Source organism: Corvus hawaiiensis, chromosome 3, assembly GCF_020740725.1.
Source record: "Corvus hawaiiensis isolate bCorHaw1 chromosome 3, bCorHaw1.pri.cur, whole genome shotgun sequence".
NCBI lineage: Eukaryota > Metazoa > Chordata > Aves > Passeriformes > Corvidae > Corvus > Corvus hawaiiensis.
Window position 1 is genome coordinate 97,292,216 of NC_063215.1, and position 20,036 is coordinate 97,312,251.

At 39.3% G+C, this 20,036-nt stretch overlaps 1 protein-coding gene across 3 annotated transcripts in view; it reads right to left on the reverse strand.

Annotated features, from left to right (window-relative positions):
- The window catches only part of USH2A (usherin), a 388,094-nt gene that overhangs the window by 232,701 nt on the left and 135,357 nt on the right, over nucleotides 1-20,036 (reverse strand). For all 3 annotated transcript variants that reach the window (XM_048298182.1, XM_048298180.1, XM_048298181.1), the window contains exons 23-30: nucleotides 19,634-19,760; nucleotides 19,149-19,250; nucleotides 17,654-17,842; nucleotides 17,011-17,141; nucleotides 9,342-9,615; nucleotides 6,153-6,356; nucleotides 5,953-6,033; nucleotides 3,409-3,594 (exon numbers count right to left, since the gene is read on the reverse strand). In XM_048298182.1, coding sequence (XP_048154139.1) covers nucleotides 3,409-3,594; nucleotides 5,953-6,033; nucleotides 6,153-6,356; nucleotides 9,342-9,615; nucleotides 17,011-17,141; nucleotides 17,654-17,842; nucleotides 19,149-19,250; nucleotides 19,634-19,760 — 1,294 coding nt within the window. The remainder of the gene's footprint in view (nucleotides 1-3,408; nucleotides 3,595-5,952; nucleotides 6,034-6,152; nucleotides 6,357-9,341; nucleotides 9,616-17,010; nucleotides 17,142-17,653; nucleotides 17,843-19,148; nucleotides 19,251-19,633; nucleotides 19,761-20,036) is intronic.

A 20,036-nucleotide genomic window follows, 5' to 3' on the forward strand; every position in this document is an offset into this window, starting at 1 on the left:
AGATGAAGACGTCATTATTCTCCTCTACTCAGTGCTTGAAAGGCTACACCTGGAACACCGTGTTCAGTTTTGGACCCTGCTGTGCAAAAAATACGTGGACAGGCTGGAGAGAGTCCAGGGAAGGGTGTCTTGGTTTGAAAGACAGATGTCTGCCAAGGAAGGCAGGAGACTCCCTTGAAATGAAAAATGCAACTGCCTTCCCTCTGAATTATTATAATTTTGAAATTAAGGGGGCTTTCAGGCAAAGATATGAGGAATAGGAATAACAGTTCTTTACTATTATATATATAAATATGTATAACCAGTCAGACAAACAGCAATAACTCTGGCAGTAACAGCGAACAATCACAAACCCAGTCCCAGCCTTCTCGGCTGTCGGGCCCTTTCCCCTCGGGTGCAGTTCCGCTCGCAGCCGGCAGGGGCGCTGGCGGCTCCCGGTGAGCAGGGCAGGTGCGATGGTTCCCCCGCGGCTGCAGGGGGCGCTCCGGAGCGAGCTCGGGGAGCACGCGGCACTGGTGGCCTGGGATCCCGGGAGGGATGGGACAAAGGCTTCACAAACCCCTGTTTGTCCAGATGGACCCTCGGGAACAGCAGGCTGGAACGGCAGGGACAAGCACAAATCCCGGGTGGCAGACGAGATGTATCGAACTCCGGAGCTGCAGTGGGAACCCCAGAGGTCTCGGCAGGCAGGGCATGCAGGGCTACAGAGTAGCAAAGGCCTGAAGCAACAACAGGGGCAGGGCAGCCGCAGCCCGGCTCCCAGCGGGGCAGGGAAAGGTGGGCTTGGGATCCCGGGGTTTCTCCCTGAAGCACCCGAGCAGATGGTAAAAAGATCCCTCTTTTAGTAAGGTGGGGTGTTAGGGTCCCAGTGTAACAGCCGCTCCAATGAGCAGGCTCCACTCATGGTAGAAGGAAGGCAGCCGAAAGCAGAAGGCTGCAGCGCTGACGAATTCCCTCCACAACGATGGCAGCCTCTCTCCCTCCAAGAACACCAGCCAGCCAGGGGCTGCAGCCAACCCCCTTTATTTCCAGTTCAAATCTTGCCGCATGCCCCCCCACCTTACACGAGAAAACCCCAGGTGAAAGACAGTAGCCAGTTGGACCCCTCCCCCTGTGGCCGTCTTTCATTTTCTCCCAAGCACCCAGCAATTCGTTGCTGTGGCAACATATATGGGGAAAAGTCCTCAAGAGAAAAAGAAAACAGAAGGAGAACTCCCAAAACCCCAACAAAGGGCCACAAAGACAATCAGAGGGTTGCGTAACCTGTCAAATAAGGAAAGACTGAGGAAACTGGGTTTGTTCAGCCTTGAGAAAAGAAGGATCAGTAGAAATCTTATCACCATGTTCCAGTATTTAAAGAGTGGCTACAAGGAAGTAAAAGTCTCCTTTTTTACCAGGTAGTCACATGTTAAAAACAAGGGGTTATGGGCACAAGTTACTCCTGGGGAGACTACAATTTGATACAAGACAGAAACTTTCATAATGAGAACAATCAGCCACTGGAATAATGTTCCGAAGAAGTGGTGGATTCCCCAGCTCTGGACACTTTTAAGATTCAGCTGGAAAGGGTGCTGGGCCATCTTATCTAGACTGTGCTTTTGCCAAGATTGGATCAGATGATCCTTGAGCTCCCTTTCAACATGGTATTTTATGATTCCATGATTTTATTTTGCATTATTTGACAGCTCTCTACAACTCCCTGACAGGAGGCTGTAGTGAGGCGGGGGATGGTCTCTTCTTCTGGGCCTACAGTGAGAGGACAAGAGGAAATGGCCTCAAAATGAGACAGGGGAGATTCAGATTAGATATTAGAAGCAAGTATCACTGTTTGGGTAGTTAGGCATTGGATTGGGCTGCCCAGGGAGGTGGTGGAATCACCATCCCTGGACGTGTCAAGAGATGTCTGGATCTGGTGCTAGGTGATGTGGTTTAGGGGTTACAGTGGTGGTGTTGGGTTGATGGTAGGACTTGATATTAAAAGTCTCTTTCAACCTCAATGATTCTATGATTCTATCTGCTATAATAGGCTAACGAACCAGGATCCATTGGCTGTCTACATTTAATGTAAAGGTCTGTTGCTTCTTCTGCCTCCTGTAAGGTGCAGGCAGATCACGTCTTACCTGTCCAGCCTGGTGCAGATGTTTTCATAACCCTGACACGTAATCATGGCACAACACCAACCAAGTTAAACAACGTATGGGTTCTGACCATCAGCTGTGAGTAAGCTACCTAATCCATATGTCTCTACTACAGTCTTTCATTTCTACCAATATAATCTGTATTGCGTTGTAGCAGAGATAAAGAACGTTGAAATCAACAAGGTCATTAATGAAATCACAGTAAGGCTAGAAAGCCCGTGCAGTTCTGGTAAGTTCACTACTCACAAATAGTCAAGATATTTCAAACTGGAGAAAATAAAATATGTGCAATTTTTCCCTTGAAAATGTATACATAGGTTATGGCAGAGAAACAACACAAACCATATATACTTATGTAAAAACTATTAGCTGGGCTTCAGGAAATAACACACTGCCTGAGGGTTAACACACTTTCGAAGACTGTTGTACTGCTCAAACCTGAGCCAAACCAAAGCACCAGCTTAGAGCATTGCGTCATTACCACTTTTTGAATTGTTATGAATCATAGAATTGATGGCAGAGATCATAAAAATGAATCTATTGGTCTGCACTATTTGCCCCATTTAGTCATCACATAACATAATCCAGATTCTTGGCTGTAATGTGCTTCCTTCCCAGGGAACTTTGTAGCAGCCAGAAATGACAGTTTATCCATAGAGAGCAGAAAAGCACATCCACACTATCCTGGCAGGAAGGAATGTCCCAAAATGTTCTCTATAACATTTGCACCCTATAAACCCAAAGCCACAAATTTCTTCATTCCATAATAATCTACCTCCACATCCCAGTGGCATCAACCACAGCATCTGATTGACACAAATGTATGCTAGTTCCCACTGAAATTAGTTAGGTTTATATGATCAAAATTAGGCAACTATATCGAGTGCTTTCATACATCAGGTCAAACAGTATCACATGAGACCCACATTCAGAGTTAATTTAGGTGAACTGGGTGGAACAATAGGGAAAGAGTTAAAAAAAGATCACATATACTAAGCAAAAACAAGCAAACAAAAAAAGCATTTCTCCCTCACATCATAAATAGTTTGGGAATTGCTTGTTAGTATTTGTGCTGTATCTTAATTTCTATTGTTCTTTGAAATCAGCACATCACTACGAGGATGCTGACACAAATAATTACCCTTCCAAATGTTATCTATGCTGTGTATACACAAAAACAGACAAGTAGTATTTTATAGATCAACAAAAGGAGGGATAAGCATCCTGTGTTATTAGATATGCCTAAAAAATGGTACTTAACAACATTTACCTGTGAGCATACCAGCGTCGGCAAGCTCAGCACTGGTGATGGGTACAGTGGGACCATCCGCTTCATATGCTTTCAAAATGTACTTCTCAATTACACCTATGACCCCAGCTGGTTTGTCCCAGGTGACCTCAATGCTGTAACCATTTATACTGTGAACTCTTGAGGGAGTTGGCACATTTTGTGGAACTGTAGAAGGATAAAATAGAAAATAGAGAAAATGGCAGTTCTAAGGAGACTATTGCCCCTATTCTTCACTTTTAATGGCTGCAGTAAATCAGACTCAACCATTAGCATAAATACAATTTATTAGAGTTGTAACTTTTCAGCATTGATTTAATATGGCTGCACATCTTGAGCTATTCAGTTTAAGCTATATTTCAAAACCATCAAAACTCCATCTACATAACATTCCTTCTTGTCTTGTTGCAATTTTCCAAAAACATTTCATGTATCAAACATATTTAAGCATCACTCACAAAGAGAGGAGGTGGATTGTATGTAGCTAACAAGCACAGGCATTGTAATAATACAACTGAATGAAGCAAGGCAGTACTGCAACAGAGAAGAGTTTGATATTTATCAGTTGGGTATCTAAGCCACAGAATGCCACAACTATGAAACATTTCCAAAAATCTGCATTCTCTTTTACAGAAGTCCTTCAAAAGTTTAAAGCTCTTCCATTTATTTTCTGATTTCCACAATGCTGTGCACCTTTCTTGGGGCAAAGCAGAGATTTTTAAGGCCTTTTTGCAAAATCCTTTGCCTCTGATCATTACAAAAAAAAAAAAAAAAAGGAAAATTTAAATGTTTTAAAGAACTGGAAAACCAAGATCATATATGCATAGAGCTGCTAATAAAAAGAAGTCATCCCATTTCCTATAACCTTTAACTATTTCTTGGATATTACTATGCCAAGTAAAGGTCTGGTCAGTAACAGCTTCATCACAGATGACTGCACAAGGGATGCAGAGGAAAGACCCAAGGAACACTATGGCAGGATGATGGATGATGAGTTTGCTGTAGATGCATGTGGACTCCCTAGCCCTGCTGATGATCATTCGCTTCTCTCACCATCAAATAGCCTATTTTTTTGTAAATTTACTGTTTAGTTTCATTAAATATGAATGCAGCCTTGTTTTTTATAAGGGTACCAGCATGGAAACTATAAAAACACCTGGAAGTTGTGATTCTTCTGTAAAGAATGTCATACTCTGAGAAAGCTTCCATTACTACAGCAATATATTGATTTCATTAGTTATGAAGTGTATCACAGGGTGAGGTAAGCTACTGTACAGCAGATGGTCTTCTCATAAGGGACATAACAAACCCAACTCAAAAATAATTAAATAGCGCAATTATTGTCCAACCCCAGGGAACATGGACTGCTCAGTGCTGTGGTCAGCTTGCAAACATAAACACGTAGCAAACCTTAACAGTTGTCAGATGGTTGACATGAAAATATGCATATATTTTGCCCCTTCTGGGTGGCACACAAAGTACAGGTTGTATAAGAATGCATCTGCAAGTCCAATATTTATGCACGTATCACATAATTTTTTAAGGTGATACATTGGGCAGCTTAAATCAAAAGAATGCTCTGCACTGATGGAATGCAATTGGGCTTCAATATCAAGAAGAGGGAAAGTCAGTGAAATAAAATACACAGAACTGTAAATCTTCAAAAACTTACTGGTTTGATAAAGTTTGCAGAAGCACTGACCAGAAGAGGAAAAGTTTATAAAATTTTCTTCATAAGACATATGAAAAAATTTATTTTTAATGTATTACATTCCTACTCTGGAACCTTCTCCAGAAGCCACATGCTACTGTTGTAGAAAATATTGCCACATTTTCACACAATCTGTGGACTACTTGTTAAAAGAATCCTCATTCAGCAGCACTGAGTAGCACACCCATATATGGGTCATTTAAAAAACAACTTTCACAAGACCTTCCTGTCCCTAGCAAATACATGGCCTGTTATTTTCCACAACTTGTGCCTGCTATCCCAGTATCACCTTTCTCTACACCTGATTTTGTAGCACTAAGTTATATGTAGGAAAAGATAGATTTACTTACTCTAGCCTACTCATGTAACGTGAGGTTAGACGTGCACCTATGAACACAGCTAGATGGCTGCTCTTACTCAGTTAATGCAGTTCAATCCTTTAACATCCTTAATTACATAATCTAATACATATTTGGAAAATACCTTGAGTTATGAGAAGAAACACTTGCCCCAACACTTTACAGCTGTGACTAATTTGGTACCTGTTTGAAGCATTAAGCAGTTTTGCCCCCTCAGAAACACTATGCAAAGTTCACTAATCAAAACTGTTGTGGTTGGCTTATCTGCACAGAATCACAGAATGGGTCAGGTAGAAGAGACCAGCGTGGGTCATCTGGTCCAACCTCCCTCCTCAAGCAGGGTCATCCTAGAGCACAGGGCACAGGATTGTGTGCAGACAGTTCTTGAACACCTTCAACCTGACATTAAATAGCTTACGAAAAACAAGAATGAGCAAACCTTAAAATCATATTTACCTGATTCTCTTGTTCGAGCATGGGTCCACACACTAGATACTGATCCTCCTTCATTTAAGGCAACCACCCTATAGAGGTATTCTTCAAAGGACATCAAGAAGGATAGAGGAGGTAAAAGATTAAAAAAAAAAAAGTACTGAACACAGTAATAAAGAATGACATGAAAATGATGTATTTTATTTAAGGAACCAATGCGCTACCTGTAAATGGTTGTAGAGCACTCTCATAAACACTCTGCTCTTTTCCTCGGTACACAAGGATGGAGTCATTTCCCCTGCAGTTAACAGCACTGTCAGTTGATAGGCATCCGTCCAGATTGACTCTGACAGCACTGCTGGACACAGATGCCAAGTTAACGACAGCACCTCGTGTAAATTTAACATCCTTCATGCAACCACCGAAACCTAGCAAACAGTAAGGGATTAGTACCACATAAAGAGCTGCAGTCATTAAGAAACACTTCTGTTCCTTTCAATTCTGTATTTTCAACATTAAAGACTGTAATGTGAATATGTTGACTTCCAACATGACATTCTGTCTGCACTTTCAAGACACTAAGCTGGTAAATTCCTGCCTTACTGATCTACACTTTCACCGTTAGCAATTCCATCCCACAAGGAAATACCTTTCTGTTTTCTCTTTTGGCACTTCTCACTTTGAAATTATTAGCATAAAAGTGATTCTCTGGCTTTTAAAATCAGCCTTCTGCTCCTTGCTACTATTTTGTTAATATACATACTTCCTTAAACTGAAAAGAATTATCTAGATTAAAATTACAATTAACTTCAGGAGATCAGATGGCGGCATATCAGTTTTGTCTAACAGGGATATAACTCATATGTTGTTTATAAACATACTCCAGAAACATAACCCCAAACTACTTGTTTATGATAAAAAATCTAAGAAGCTTCATTTTATATTTATTTCTGTATATCCATATATTTCTGTGTATATGTGTGTGTGACATTCCTATCAAAATTACAAATATGTTAAATCAGTCACTTGCAGTTATAACACAACTACAAAATTCAGGATGCAGTTGTTAAAACTTTTATATTTACCAAAAATTAATAAATTGATATAAAATGGGTCTCAAATCTGAGTAGTGATTGGTGCTTAACACAAAGCCAAAGTAAACAGTAGCCAAACTGAAGACTTCAATTCATCTAAGAATTAATTTTTTAAATTAAAAATCCACCTCTCACAGATCAGTGCTGCTCTTTAGCTTCGTGAAAGCTAAAGTATTTACATCTTTTTTATATCTTACGTACTTCTATTGCCTTTATTACTGCAAGATGACAGATAAGAGTAGTATTTGTCCTTAGCCACCGAAACTGAGAATCTAATGTCCATACATAGTTCATGCAAAAAGGGGTATTGAAGGTGAACACACAGTTTTAATCGATCTCTTAAACACTTTCTCTCTCCACAACACAGGGAATTTGGCCAAACTACTCCTTAAAATGAATACATCCTACTTTAAGTTCAGCTGGCTACTCCACACTGACCAGTTTAGTTTCTTAGTCTGTGGCAGAGGAAAGAATTAGTCCCAGTCTGCCCAGGCATTTTATCATAAGATGAAACGAAGTTGTTTGATTTGCAGTGAGACGCATACTACGCAACCTATTTTAATACATTATTTTTAGTTTCTTTTTAGCTACATTTATCACTGTTTGAAGATTTCTCACTGCCATTAGCCAAGCAATCCTGTCTATTCTCAAGTAGCTGCAGAGTAAGTAAAGATAGTACAAATTTTCACAAACATTCCTGCCAGGTAGCTTCCTTTCGAACCTCCCAGGAGGGCACGGGATGGGTCACACAAAGGCCCACAGACTCAAGCTGAAATCTCTTAAATTAATGTTGTAACTCACATGCAGGTGAGGCAGGAGGAAAACAGTATTTATCACTTATTTGCTGTGATCAAAACACCAAGCCTTTATTAAAAAATTAACTATCAAGCAGCCATAGATTGAGAAAACCTTTTCAAAATATTTATTAAATGGGAAGATCTCTATATTCTACTATCTTACCACTACATCATTATAGTCCCACATAAAAGTATGTTTTAAGCTATAATATCTAATCTTGCTCACCTAAACCTTAGAAGCACACAAGAATGTTTTTATCTTCAGACACTAAATATAAATTCACAGCCGCCATCTTATTTTGTGGCATGCTGAGGAGGTTTGGTGGGAAAGAAATGTTCATTGATGTGCCTTGATATGCACTTCAGACATCCACTTTAGATGCTATTTTGCCCTAGATTCTTTGTTCACAGATCTCTTTGCTGCAGGAGTTGTGAATGCATCCACTCACGAGGCTACACCGTCTGCTACGAGGCAACACTGACAGGGTATGACTGGCCAGCTCTTTTGGGCCATAAATATTATGCATGCAGAACCCAAAGCAAGACTATATTATATGTGATACCTAGAGATGGAAGAATGCTTAAAACAATATTCTTGAACTATTCTATGGCTGTGAAATCACAAGGCTCCAATACACCTCACTTGAACGTGCACATTCAGTGTGAGTTCATGCATTCAAAGCCACTTACTGGATTCCCCACTAATCACTCACTGACTGATATATATTTGTCCATAGTAGCTGAAAAATAGCCCATGACTGATGAACAGTTTCACAAGTAATGAAGAAACACACCCAAACAGAGCCAGTTTAGTAGACACTTTTTGACTATGTTTCCTACAGGAGATCCTTTTGTGGAAGCTGTTAGTATCAGGATGCAATTAATGCTTCTCTCTTCTCCCTACGAATTTGACCTGTTCCAGAACAGAAGGGTCACAGTGATGGCTAAATATATGATCATCTTCCTTCCTTCTGATAAGGAGGAAAACATCATGGCAATTCTAGCCAAAATCCAAATTCAGGGGTTTATACCCACTTAGTTTTTTAGATCAGAATCAGTACTGCCTAAAAAAGACTAATAAACTCTCAGCTGTTCTTCCATGTGGCAGCATCTAGATTCATTACAGTGATTTAAGCTATGTTTATTGTCTCCCACTGGTTTTGTATTCCAGATCTGCATGTGACACAAGTTGATCAAGTAAAACAGGTTTCTGTGAACTGGCATTCTCTGATGAAGATCTGAGATCATCTGGTTGGGCATCTCACTTCTTCATTTCCTACACTCCAGGTCCTCTCTTTATCAGTCAGATTGCCTCAGGTATCACTGGAAGAATTTTTATAGCATTACAAAAGGGTCAGGTCTAAGTAAAGCCAGATGGGTAGGGGTAACTGGTAGCATCACAATGGGCAGGAGGAAAAATTTATGTTACACATTCATGAATTTAGACTATCAGCAGCAGAATGTCCACCTGGTGCATGACATCAGTTTTTGAAAATGTATGCTCTTCTTGGTGTCATCTTACCTTGTTCTAACCCCAGTTCTCTATAGAAACTGTGAATCTCAGGTGGGATTCCTCCTACGTAGACAGGTGAGTTCACTTTCAGCTGCTGAACACGGGGTTCGAGTGCCTGCTCTCTCAGTTCATTCATAGTTGCTGAAATCACAGAGCCCTCCTTGTTCACAGTGACTTCATTCCACTTTCCATCACAGTAAGACAGTCCCAACCAGAGGTCCACTTGTGTAAAGACAATGCCCGTTCTTAAAAATATGTTTAATATTCCACTTTTCAGCTCAATCTATACATTTTAAAACAGAAAAAAAATATTTTGAAAGAGACATCAAATACACAATAATGACTGAAAGTTATTTTTAAAAACATAATCAAGGGAGTTATAAATACGATCAACGAAAAAGGAATTTTTTTATCTTCAGTTTAATACTGTTTACACAAAACATGCTAAATAGAGTGTATCAGTTAATTCAGACTGTTGGAAAATGTATTTTGATTTTTTGACAACAGACTTTGGCACTACTGTAGCTAAAAGGAAAAGACAAAGAACAGGATTGTTTTGCTTTTTTTGAGAATGAGAAAACAGTATGTTATGTATCGATTCATTTTTTAGAGCAATGTAACAAGATAATAAGGAAATGAAATGTCAGACCTGATTAAGGTCTTTTTAATTGGCTGGTGAACTCAATTTCAAATTTTTCCAGCATACATTGATTCTTACATTCATACATTTCATCCTTATTCTTCTAAATCTTGTAAGAAAATAATTGGTTTTGTATGTGCTTTTTGAGATTAATGTGCCAATCCTCTAATAGAAATACATTTTACTCAAATTTTTCACTGCAGAAGTTTCCAAACGCTTTACTGCAAGACTCTTTATCCTAACTGACTCAAACACAAGTGGGCTGAGACTGTAAATTGGCACGTATAAAACACTAAACACTTAGGGGATGAACTGGTGTTTGAAAAATATGAATATATTCACAAAAAGACATTACTCCTTCTATGCCAAAACCTTATTAAGTGAAATAAAAACTGCAGACTTAATATAAATTCTTATCACCATTATTGACAAACTGACATATTTAGTTTACTGATAATATTTATATTACAGTGTTTGTAATTGGATTGTATTTCCTTAACAGGAATGATGACAACTGATGAAAGAACTCTGTGCTTGATGTGTCACAGACGATGCGGGTCCTATTCCCCAGCACACTGACTCCTTGCTCATGAGACAGAGGGATTTTCTTTATTTGTTTCTTTGGGAGCACAAATTTTCCTATTTCCATGAGTTCAGACCCATTTATAGCTAAGGACTCTACAATACAGGTAAAGGACTGATCAAGGCATCAATGCTGGTGAGAATAGCTTGAGAAAGCAGCCCATTGGACAAGTCACTGCTTTTCTTCACTGGTGAGAATTAATATGGAGCACACTGTGCTGGTGTGAAGAAGGCATTCCAGAGGCATTAGTACAGTAGCACGCCAGCCAACCTGCCAGACCTGGAAGCCAGAGACAGGGCAACGTGGTTGACCCAGGGTCACTACTCAGCACAACCCTCCTCCAATTTACTCATCTTGGCACAGTTTTAAAGCAGGCAGGGAATGATGCTTGTGCTTTTTGTGTTGACCTGGACTGACATTTAGAATGCCTGAGTGCAGCTAAAGACAGGGGACCACCACTCAGTTTCAACTGATCTGTGTGGTGAAAATAAATAAAAAAAACGCTAAGTCCTGCATGGATCTGAGTATAGGTACTGAGCACAGGTTTAGAAAAACAGCAGATAAATTGTTTGCTTTACACAGAATTCTGGGACAACATTAAAAAAAATATTTTTTATCATTATGATTTTTAATCTGTCCTTGGAAAATATATTATTACTTGAAACCAAAATGCATGAAGATCATATTATTCTGCCAGATGTCTCAGTAGCCACCTCTCAACAGAAACCAGATCTTTATATCACAGCTCTCAATCTAAGCAGGTTTCAATTTAATTCTTAAAAGCATGCTTGCTTTTCAGAATCTGGGTTACAAAATTTCATTAATGTTTTCTCTGTGCACACAACCTCATTTTGATACACCTGAGCATGTAAGGTTGCAATTAGGAAAGCCAAAGCTTAGCCTGAATCTGGAAGTTTAGAACAGCAAGAAAGATTATTCCACAGTCCCACTAGCAGGTTGTGGTATCTCTCCGAGACGGATACAGGGACCAAGTCTGATTAAAAATGTTATTAATGACCTGAGCAATAGGATGGGGTATACTCCCAGTGAGTTTGCAGTTGATAGCAAAAGGGGCTGCCATTGGTATCCCAGACATATAAATCAGCTTTGAAGAACAGTAGTGAGTAGAGATGGATTACACACTGAACACTGGCCACTAGTGTACCCTTAAAATGATGAGGATGAACTAGCACCAAGCTAGGTTAGAACAAAGGGGGGCAGGAGTTCCAAGGAGATAATTCTTCCCTCTATTCATCACGTGTAAGACCACATCTGGACTACTGTATCATGTTGTGGACACTCTGGTAAATGAAAGACATTGTGGCACACCAGAGTGAGTCCAGTGGAGGAGCACTAAACTGGTCAGTGGCTGGAGTACCTTGTGTGCAAGTTGAAGCTGAAAGAACAGGGTTTGTCCAGAGCAAGTGGGAAGAGAAAACTGTTCCACTGCCTTATGAGAGGAAATAGAGAAGTGTCATAGGTTAGCAAGCATAGTCCCGGAAGGGACGTCCTTGCTAAGGGGTGCTTACAGTTTCCTCTGGGAACTGATAGAACCTATCAGCTGGCCAGTTTGAATATGGACAATTCTCTAAGCCACTTAAAGTTGTGATCACCTCTGTTATCCACACTTAAGAATAGGCAAACTCCCCCTCCAAGCTCTCTCTCGTTTCCGGCGCTGGGACAGGTGGCTGCAGGGCCCGAGCAGGGCCCAGTGGGCCCGGCCAGGCCCTGCTTGGGCCAGGCCAGGCTGGGCCACGGCCATCCTGGAGCCGATGGACCTGTTCCAGCCGTGGAACCCCCCCCACTGCCTTGCCGTGGGCAGCCGGAGCGGCTCGGCTCTCCCCCCTCTCCACTGCGATGAGAAAAATTCAACATTCCAGCTGCAAAGCTGCAAGGCCGAGGTGAGATTAACCCTTTTATTGCTGTGAAGAGCTGAAAACCTGAGGGAAGAGAGAGAGGAGATGCTTAAAGCTGAAATTCTGTTGTGAAGCTATGATATATCAGAGTATCCTGTTGTAATTCCATGAAGATATGGGGGGTGGAGTGTTCAACTCGTGAGCAAAAGCACCTGCGCTGAGATAGGCAGATGCTGACGCAGCTGTAATTTCATGAGAAGTTTGGACAGGGAGAGATGAACCAGATGAGGACTTTTGCTCCAAACGGGAAAGGAGAAAACCTCAGTCCCTAGAAATGAACCAGATGAGGACTTTTGCTCCAAACGGGAAAGGAGAAAACCTCAGTCCCTAGAAATGAACCAGATGAGGACTTTTGCTCCAAATGGGAAAAGAGAAAACCTTAGTTCCTAGAGATGCTCCCAGAGATAGTCCTAACGATGAAGATGATGAAGACCCTTTGCTCCCAGGGAAGGAGAAGGGCCTCTGTTTTTTGTTCCTGAACAGCTCAACCTTAAAATTGTACCCCAAAAACTTCAAGAGTGGACCCTCGAAAGCAGTTGTGGGAAAAGCTGCAAGTCGGGGGAAAGGACTCACACGCAGGCAGAGAGACTCCTCTTCCTAAATGGACTGAACAATATTTGGAAGTGGGCGGCTGTCTCGTTGTGATAATGTTTTCATAGCATGAGCAAGAAGAGACTTCTCTTCCTAAATGGACTGAACAAGGTTATTATGGAAGTGGTAAACAGACTGAACATCTTAAGGGTTGTCTTTGAACATTGTCAGTGGGAGAAGGGAAGAAGGTGGGGGGAGGAGGAGAGTTCTGAAGGTGGTATAATTTTTTTTTCTTCTTTTAGGTCTGTTAATAAACTTCTTTATATTCTTTCAAGTTTGGTGCCTGTTTTGCATTTCTCCTAATTCTTATCTCACAGCAGATAAACAGCAATGAGTATTCTGGACCAAACCACTACACTAAATTGATGTTTCCGCCCGGGAACAAACCGAACCCGCGACAAGAAGACAGGCCCAGACTTTCCTCAGAGGCTCATTGTGAAAGGATTAGCGGCAGAAGACAAGTTGTAACAAGAAACAGTAAGAGATAGGGACGGTTTCTTTGGGTTTTTTTGCTTTTTTTCCTATAATGCGGATGGTCAAAGATTGGAACAGGCTGTAGAATTTTGAAAGCTGTGGACTGTCCATCTGCAGAGAGATGCAAAATACTCAAACAGAAAATGCCTGGAGCAACCTTATCAAACATAAGTTGGTCCTGCTTTTAGCAGAGATTTGGAATTAATTACTCCAAAAGGTCCCTTCCACTTAGATGATTCTGGGATTCTGTATTGCACTTCTCTGCAGGAGCCAGTCCCTGCATCACTCAATCCACTTATAAACATATGATTTTGAAGATGAAAGGAATATCCAGACAGCTCGGAGAAACAAAACAGATAGGATAGGGGCTGCATTAGAGGTTGAATGACACTTTGCTAAACCTGCCATACAAAACAGCCTCAGCCAATGTAGAACTAGAAGAGCGATTATGGCTTTAGCTCCTTTGAATTGCAAACTCTTCCTGAGACTCAGAAATATCAGCAGAGACAAGCAACGGACTTCAAAATACTTGTCAAGGACAGGCAGTCTTTGAGCCCCTTGAAAGAAAAAGTACATGGTACTTCTGTTGATGTGCAGTCATCCCAGTTCAAAACCCAGCCCAGTTCGGACCTGCCAGCCAGAGAGCAGAGGCCTAAACACAGACCCCTCAATAGTCTCCTCCCGGTCAGTCACTCTAATGGAAAGGAAATAAGAAACTCTTCCTGACACCTAACAAGTGAAATCACCGGTAACAAACAGGAGTATCACCCTCACAAGTCTTATGTGAGTACCAGTCACTTCTTTGCTAGATTTTCCAGTTTGAGTTCTCAAAATGTTAATTTCACATCCCTTCTTAGCTCCATCACAGGTAACACTTTCATCTTGCACACTTGTTATCTCACTACATGCAGCTATTGAAACGTGCAACACTTTGGAAACAGTTCTTGCAGGACTTTTTTCTTACTTGCAGCTTTGCAGAACCAAATCATCAGCTACAACTTCTCAGGAGCCAATTACCAGTATTGCCCAAAAAGCCTGACAGTGCTTAGGCTTTCGCTGCTGTTGAAGTGGTCAGCATCAAAATCAGAAATGCAAACTTTATCAGCAGTCACAAACTCTTTTCATCACATAAACTCATCAGGAAACACGTGCCAGAGTAAGAGCTAGAGATTCATACTAGTAGAGCTGGTCACAGTTTGCTTGTAATTATTATGCCTGGATCCGAAGATAATCAGATTGACCTCACTGGCTTGAGTTAATTCTCAGGGCATGGAAGTCATGGAAGAAGTGACCTTTATGCACAGCACCTTTCTAGGACATCATTTTGTTCTTGGGTAGAAGATGAGAAAGAGTCTTTGGCTGTTTGGTAGCAGTCCCGCCAAGTGTGTAGCTATAGTCATTCCCAAACTAAAAAGCTAATAAGAGAGCTGTGACCTATGCAAAGGGAAGGGTCAGGGAATACCTGGCACTCAGGATAAGTGGTATAGCTCATAATCTGTTTTGCTGTGCAAGTGTCTCCTGACCAAAGCTCCTAACAAAGACATCGTAGCTCATGCGCAACAAGCTACACCCCTTGTTTTCACTTTCTATTAACCTCTTCTCGTGAGCTCAAGTGCACAGAAAAGCCTTCTGTCATCATTATGTATGGGCAAAACACAAAGCTGCAAGCCTTGGAAAAGCATGCACATGCTCATCCCCTCGACAATTCCTCGTCTTAAGGCTATGGAGATGTTAATTCGGTCACGATTAAAGTGAGATAAAAGAAATTTACCTGACTTAGGACAAATGGAAAGAAAATTCCAATTTTCAGAGCTAAAAATACTATAAATATAAAACCGCCAAAAATCTGGAAGTTAGAGAAGGAAATTATTTTGTCTAATTACTTTGTGCTTTTGACTCCACTTCCAATTTACTAAGTTCACTTTCTTCCTTTATGGTCAGAATCTATTTTCTTGTGTTTCTGGTAGTCTTACACAGAGCAAGAGAGAGGGAACAAGGCTCACCTACTACCAGAACCTCCAGAAGAACCCTGTGAATATTCTTCACGTAAATAGTGCCCCTGTACTGCAAATTACACACATACAAGTCTTTTTTAGAGTGGGACAGTAACATACATATAACATCTTATGCTATTAGCTCATGATCTTGGTCATTACTTGAGGGCAAAATTAAAGTAATAACTGTAATTAGCAAGACTTGCTACTGGAAGTCATGATAATTTTTTAACTAAGGCTGCTTTAAAAAGAAGAAGCAATCAGGTCTAGCAGAATTCAAAACCCAGGAAAAAAATTATCTGCTGGAAAAGCCAGGAGTATAAAAAGTAAGTATGGAGTAAGTTATAATTGACCTGAAAAGGAGAAAAATATATTTATATGGTTTAGGTCAGAAGTTTAAAAGAGAATGCCCATTAGACATAATGCCACACAATAAAACAGGTTGTGACATGACAGCCATTAGCAAAACAGCTGCATAATAATAAATAAATTAATTAATTAAATTCAATAAAAGTGCAGAAAGAGCAGATTTGGTCATAAAGAATAACAATGCTCTCAAAAATCTCTAAAAATAAATTATTGCTTCCTGGACCAACTGAAAAAATCTATTTTTTTTCCATGTAATCCTCTGTAACACCTACTAGTTGGTGCAAGTACTAACTATATTCGACCCACTAAGCAGTGGTGACCACAGTCTAATTAAACTCAAAATCTTTGGGAAAGAAAAGTATGAAAATCCAGAGTCACGTAGCTAATAAAAGAATTTGAAAAACTAAACCAAACACATTAAAACTCAAACAAAATATTGGAAACTATAGAAGCACAAATAATTCTGAGCATAAACCGTCTTATTTAACAGACACCAGAAAGAAAGTTCATAGGCACTACCTCACAAATTTGCCTAATACAGGATTTGTGAAATTTCCTCTACATTATTGGGAAAATGGTGACAGAGATGAGATGGAACTAAGCTGGAACTAACTAATTTCTGTCTATCTGTTTCAAATCAAAAACCAAAAAAATTATGGATTATAAAAATAAACATATACCTTAAAGAGAAAGCTTTATTAGGAGACTGGACAATTTCCATTACGACCTTTTTGATTTACAGTTTAATGGATTTTGTTCTAGTATGAGAACTGGGAAAATGGGAAAACTCCATGCTTTCTAGAAATGAAGTGAAAGCTTTTAATACATGTCTTTTATTCTCTTTTCTGATCTCTTCTCATCCAGTTAAGACAATAATTCTGCTTTTCATATATTGATATCTTATTTATGACATAAATAACACTAGTAACTTAACATTTAGCATCTGTTCACGTATTTTTGCTTCATTATAATGTGCTGTGCAAAGCATTTCAAAACTAGGAAAACATGAAAATAACTTATGGTTTGAAATTTCTTTCAGTGCCAGTTTGGCTTTTGTGGAAAAAACTTACAGGTCATCTCTGAATAAAGTTAATTGCATTTTCAAACTTACTGCAAGATAATCTGGGCCATCTTTATTGTAAACAAACAAAAGCAATCCATTTAGTTGATCTGTTCTGAATTTGAATGAGATCTCAAATTCCAGTCCACCACTGAAAACACCTGAATGCAATTCCAGGAACCCTTGAAAGAAGGTAAACACATATATAAGTTAATCAAATAAATAAATAGCTTCAAGAAGTCAAAAGTAAAAATCTAAGTGCCACTTTCTACTCTGACATAAAGAACTCAAGTTTCAAGATTATAGTTTACATCTTTATCACTCAGCTTTGAGGATAGTTATCAATAATGTACTGCAAGAAACCAAACCAGTACAATATCCTAAATTTTTTACCTGGCTTTTTTTTTTTTTTTTTTTTTGCTGATACCTTATAGGCATCTTTTATGTCCCTTCAGAAATGAATACTCACCTTTCACAAACACATTGAATCTGCATATAGTTACAGCAGCACTACCTTCAACTCCTCTTCCATGCAGCAACCTTCTGTCAACCAAGAGACCCAACTTTAAACCATCAAAAATAACCCCATACAACTAAAGTTGCCTTGAAAAGCAGATAACTGCAATACTTCTGATACAATCACCTTCTCTATCTCAAGAACATATTTGGATAGAGCACTAGTACAGCAAACTACCTCTGCCAAGAAAATGTGCTCCTTTTGAGAGTCCAGTGGGACATCCTTCCCAAACATGATAGACGTTGTTTTGTTCTTCAGCATTCTGCCAGTTCAAAGATTCCCAGTTTTCATAGGGAGTATGCATTTTTTTCAAAAATATGTCACTGAGACACCCCACAAATCCTTTCTGGACTATCATCTTCACCCCTGCATAAAAAGAAAGCATTTTTTTTTAAGTCAATCATCTGCAACTAAATGTAGGAATTAATTTATGCTTTATATATGCTGTCCCTATCATGTGTCCATGTGTACATAGAAAACCGGCCACCAATCACTTCATAAAGCTGGTCTCCAAGCTAAATCCAGATTTCTGAATGAGTCTAATCACTGAAGAAAGCATCTACTGATATATAGCTGGAAAATGTTAAAATTTTTGAGATTTTGCATACAGGTACTTTCAAATCAACAGCATAAATCTACTCTATGAAGATCCAAGAAACGTTTTCTTCAAACAAAACATTAATTCTGAAGAAAGACATGCATGGGCTGAGTAGGAAGAAACAGTGTTGCAAAAGCTGATGCAGAGAAACACCTGTTTAGAATCTTCATCAGGAAGGTTTTCTTTCCTTGTTTGTATAAAACAAAAAGCCAAAAACAATGACATGGTTGCTATCCCTTTTTTACTGGGGGCAAAAATCTAGAGAAGTTTTTATAGGTGCCCTTCTCTTAAATGGTATTTATAGCCAGCCTCATTTTGAATATATAGCTGGGATTTTTGAGAGAGGCATCCTGGATTACTTTGTTAACCAAAGTTTTAGAAGAACACAGGCATGTATTCCTTTTTTTAGTGCACTGAAATAAAGAAGAAAATAGGGAGTTGAACCCTAGTGAACCCCGCACCAAATTATCAACTAGATTTCCTGCCAGAGGTGGAAACACAAACTCAATAAACAATTTGGCTTTCAGTTTAATATGAAAAAGCCAAAATTCTGCATATGAATTCACTGAGAACAGATGACTGTATACTTGTGTAGTCACCTCTGTTATCTGATACAGTTTACACACTTGGCATATCTCCTAAGATTATATATGAAAACTTGTATTTGTTGATTCTTCAAGAAGCTAGATGTGATCCAGCTCCACATAAATTCTATATTTGTAAAATACAGGTATATTCATACACCTCTGAGCTCAATGCAACAACCTCTGAAGGATACAAATTCACACCAAAACAGGCCAGCATGCTGTATCCCTGCATCAAATTGGAATGCATAACCATGTGCTTAAGCTAATAAAAACAATTTACATGGGTATTTTGGAATGAATTTGGGAATCTGTATGTAAAACATGCTCATAAGTTTCACATTCATACCAGTTCTGTGTACAAATTCATTAAAATGTACACAGACCTCATAAGCTGCTTTAATGCTGATGAAATCAGCTATACAGGCATTTCAGTCTATCCCAAAAGATAAAATCTGACAAACTGTACAGACTTATTTATCCTACTTACCTTCATCCTTTCTTACAACAGCATAACCCTGCGGAAGTCCTCCAACAAAAACTCCTGTGTTCTCTCCAATAATGGTACTGCCACTAGTTGCTACGGAAGAACCTGAGCAAAATAGGTAATTATTCACATATTCAATGCTTTGAACAGATTTTCAACTCACTAATGAAGTATTGATACTTCATAAAAGAGGCTAATGTGACACAATATCCTAAGACTTTCCTAATACATACCCAGGAAATATTTACAGGTCTATTTTACAACAGGAGATTAACACAATTATAGATTCACAAGCACAAAAAGACATTTAGTATTAAATTGTCAAAGATTCACAGTGGACAGATCCCTCAGATGAACAGACAAAATAGTAGTGACAAAATAGTCAGAAAATTGAGTGATTTTTTTTCTGTGTGGGTGAATACAGGCAGTGAAAAACCAAGTGAGCAATACCCTTACTAATACCAAAGTTATTTAAATGAATTGATTACCTGTGTACTGCCCATCCACTGTGATGTTTCCCAGTGCTTGAAATCTTGTAGCAATTATTTGGTGCCAACTGTTATCATTATACACTTTTCCACCATCATTAGTTGGAGTGACTGCTACTGCAGATCCCTTTTTATTAACAGAAAAATCTGATTTAAAATATTTTGAAGGTAACATTTAGAATTACACCTTATTCTTTTATGAAAACTTATAGCATATAACATCTAAAAATAAAGACAGAAGTCATATGTTTAACTTCTTTTGGACTGCTGAATGATGTTCAGGACTTATGTAACCTTCTAAATTTAACCACTAAGTAATTTAACCTTCTGAAATAATAAATGAAGGATCAAGGATCCAGTTCAGTGTCTATTAAAAATAGAAAACCCTGTGTAGTTCCCCTGA